We start from the raw sequence: 2,046 nt of genomic DNA, 5'->3' as shown, positions 1-2,046 counted from the left end.
TTTGGTGGTTGGGTTACAAAGCAGCCATAAGTTTATAGTAAAAACAGAAATTTCATATTCACAGAAATGGAAAGTTCCGTTTCCATGCATGTTACACCGGAAAACACCGTTTCGTTTTTGTTTTCGGTTTCGCATAAAAAATTGCATTTCCACTTCCGTTTTGCAAAATTCCATTTCCATTTTGATATTTCCTCTTCATTTCTATTTTTCCTCCGAAAAAATGAAAAGTTTCCACTCCATTTTCATCCCTAATCCCTCGCGCCCGCCGTGTGCCCCCGGTCCTTCCTCTTGGCCGATTCCTTTGCCCGATGTTCGGGCGTCAGCACCTTCTTCGGCTTGCGGGGGGCGCGAGGCTTGCCTTTGCCGGAGGGGGCGGCCGGCATGCCGGGACGAGGCGAGGGAGGCGAGGCCGGCGGCGTCGAGGTCGTCGTCCATGGCGTGGGTGGGCCGGGAGCGCGCACGGGCGGGAGGATTTTTGGGGGGATTGAAGGGAAATGGTGGAGGCTGCCACCGACCAGCGGGCCCGGGGGAGGAGAAGGCGCGCGCGTCCGCCTCGGGTCCGCGCCAACGCAAATCCGGCTCAAAAATGGGCAGGGAATGGATCCGCAAGCCGCCAAGCGAACGCGCGTCCGTTTGAGTCGGCGCATTGGGCCGACTTTTGTGTCCGCGCTGATCCAAACGAACGCCAGCGGACGAAATGGGTCTCCCCGTTGGAATTGCTCTAATGCTCTGTCAGCCAAGGACTCGTCTTTTTTCTTTTCTATCTTCTAGTCTTGATAAAGCATCTGCAAAGTGTAGCACAAAACTCTGCATCTCCGATTCAGCCATCCACCCTCCCCACAGAGTCGATATTCAAGAGAGCGGGAGAATGGAAGGAACGACCGCCCAGCTTGTGTCCATCGTCGGGCAGCTGGTGGGTAAGGAGTACCGGCAGCTCCGCGGCGTGAGTGCCCAGGTGGCTGAGCTCAGCGACGAGCTGGAAACCATGAAAGCCATCCTCCGTATGCTGTCCGAAGCAGAAGAGGGCGCCGTGGACCACTTCATCCGGGTGTGGATGAAGCAGGTGCGCGAGCTCGCCTACGACGCCGAGGACTGCGTACACCTCTACATCTTCCGCATCCGGTGCCGGCCAAGAGACCGCTTCCTCGTCTGGTCCAAGCGTGTCCTCGCGACGCTCTTCCCTCGCCGCCGGCTGGCCCGTGAGATCCAGGAGCTCCGCGCTCGTGCAGTCGTCATCAGCGAGCGCCACGCGCGTTACGGCGTCAGCCGTGAGGCGCTACTGCGATGCACTACTTCTTCTTTAGCCGCTCCCACGCCCGTGCCCCGCCATGCGCTCGGCCTGCCGGCAGCAAACGACCCCGACCATCTCGTCGGCATCACGGCGCAGGCTGATAAACTGACCAACATGGTGAAGGCAGTTGGTGGGAATCTCAAGGTGTTATCCATCGTGGGATTTGGCGGGCTCGGGAAGACTACACTGGCGATAGAGGTGTGCCGGAAGCTGGAGGAGGAGTTCCCACACCAAGCGCAAGTGTCTGTGTCTCAGGCGTTCGGCGGCACAAAGGATTTCGAGGGTTTGCTGAAGCGCGTGCTTCTGCAGATTGTGAAGCCGAAGGCAGATAATGCCCAAGGCATGAAGATAGAGGAACCTCTAGATAGCGTGGACAACAAGGATGAAGGCGCCCTCATCAGGATGCTCCACGAGCTTCTCAAGGACAAGAGGTAAATACAAACACACACAAACTATCTATCCATATATATTACTCCCTCCGTTCCATAATATAAGAGCGTTTTTGACACCACACTAATATAAAAAAAAGCTTTTATATTGTGGGACGCAGTGGCGATTCTACTCAACAGGCTTCAATAGGCTCTAGCCTACCCTCAAAATTTGCCACACAAAAAAACACCACCAATGATCAGCACACTAGTAGTTAGGTGCGCGCATAAAATGGCTTCCAACACCAAAAAATTAGTATCCTTGAAGTTGAGCCTGCCCTGCAATTACGTCCTAGATTCGCCACTGGTGGGACGGAGGGAGTACTT

At 55.3% G+C, this 2,046-nt stretch overlaps 1 protein-coding gene across 1 annotated transcript; it reads left to right on the top strand.

The window, feature by feature from the left end:
- Positions 1–868: 868 nt before the first annotated feature.
- On the top strand, positions 869–1,794 carry LOC123177041 (disease resistance protein Pik-2-like). Its single transcript, XM_044591009.1, has one exon. The coding sequence runs from the start codon at positions 869–871 to the stop codon at positions 1,724–1,726; it is 858 nt and encodes a 285-aa protein (XP_044446944.1). The 3' UTR covers positions 1,727–1,794.
- The last annotated feature ends 252 nt before the right edge of the window (positions 1,795–2,046 follow it).

The sequence above is a fragment of the Triticum aestivum genome, unplaced genomic scaffold (genome assembly GCF_018294505.1).
Source record: "Triticum aestivum cultivar Chinese Spring unplaced genomic scaffold, IWGSC CS RefSeq v2.1 scaffold132029, whole genome shotgun sequence".
Lineage (NCBI taxonomy): Eukaryota > Viridiplantae > Streptophyta > Magnoliopsida > Poales > Poaceae > Triticum > Triticum aestivum.
This window is presented reverse-complemented; position numbering and strand designations above follow the sequence as displayed.

What these genes read in the sequence shown, in the direction of transcription:
- LOC123177041 (XM_044591009.1), top strand. Translation starts at nt 869, where the DNA reads ATGGAAGGAACGACCGCCCAGCTTGTGTCCATCGTCGGGCAGCTGGTG.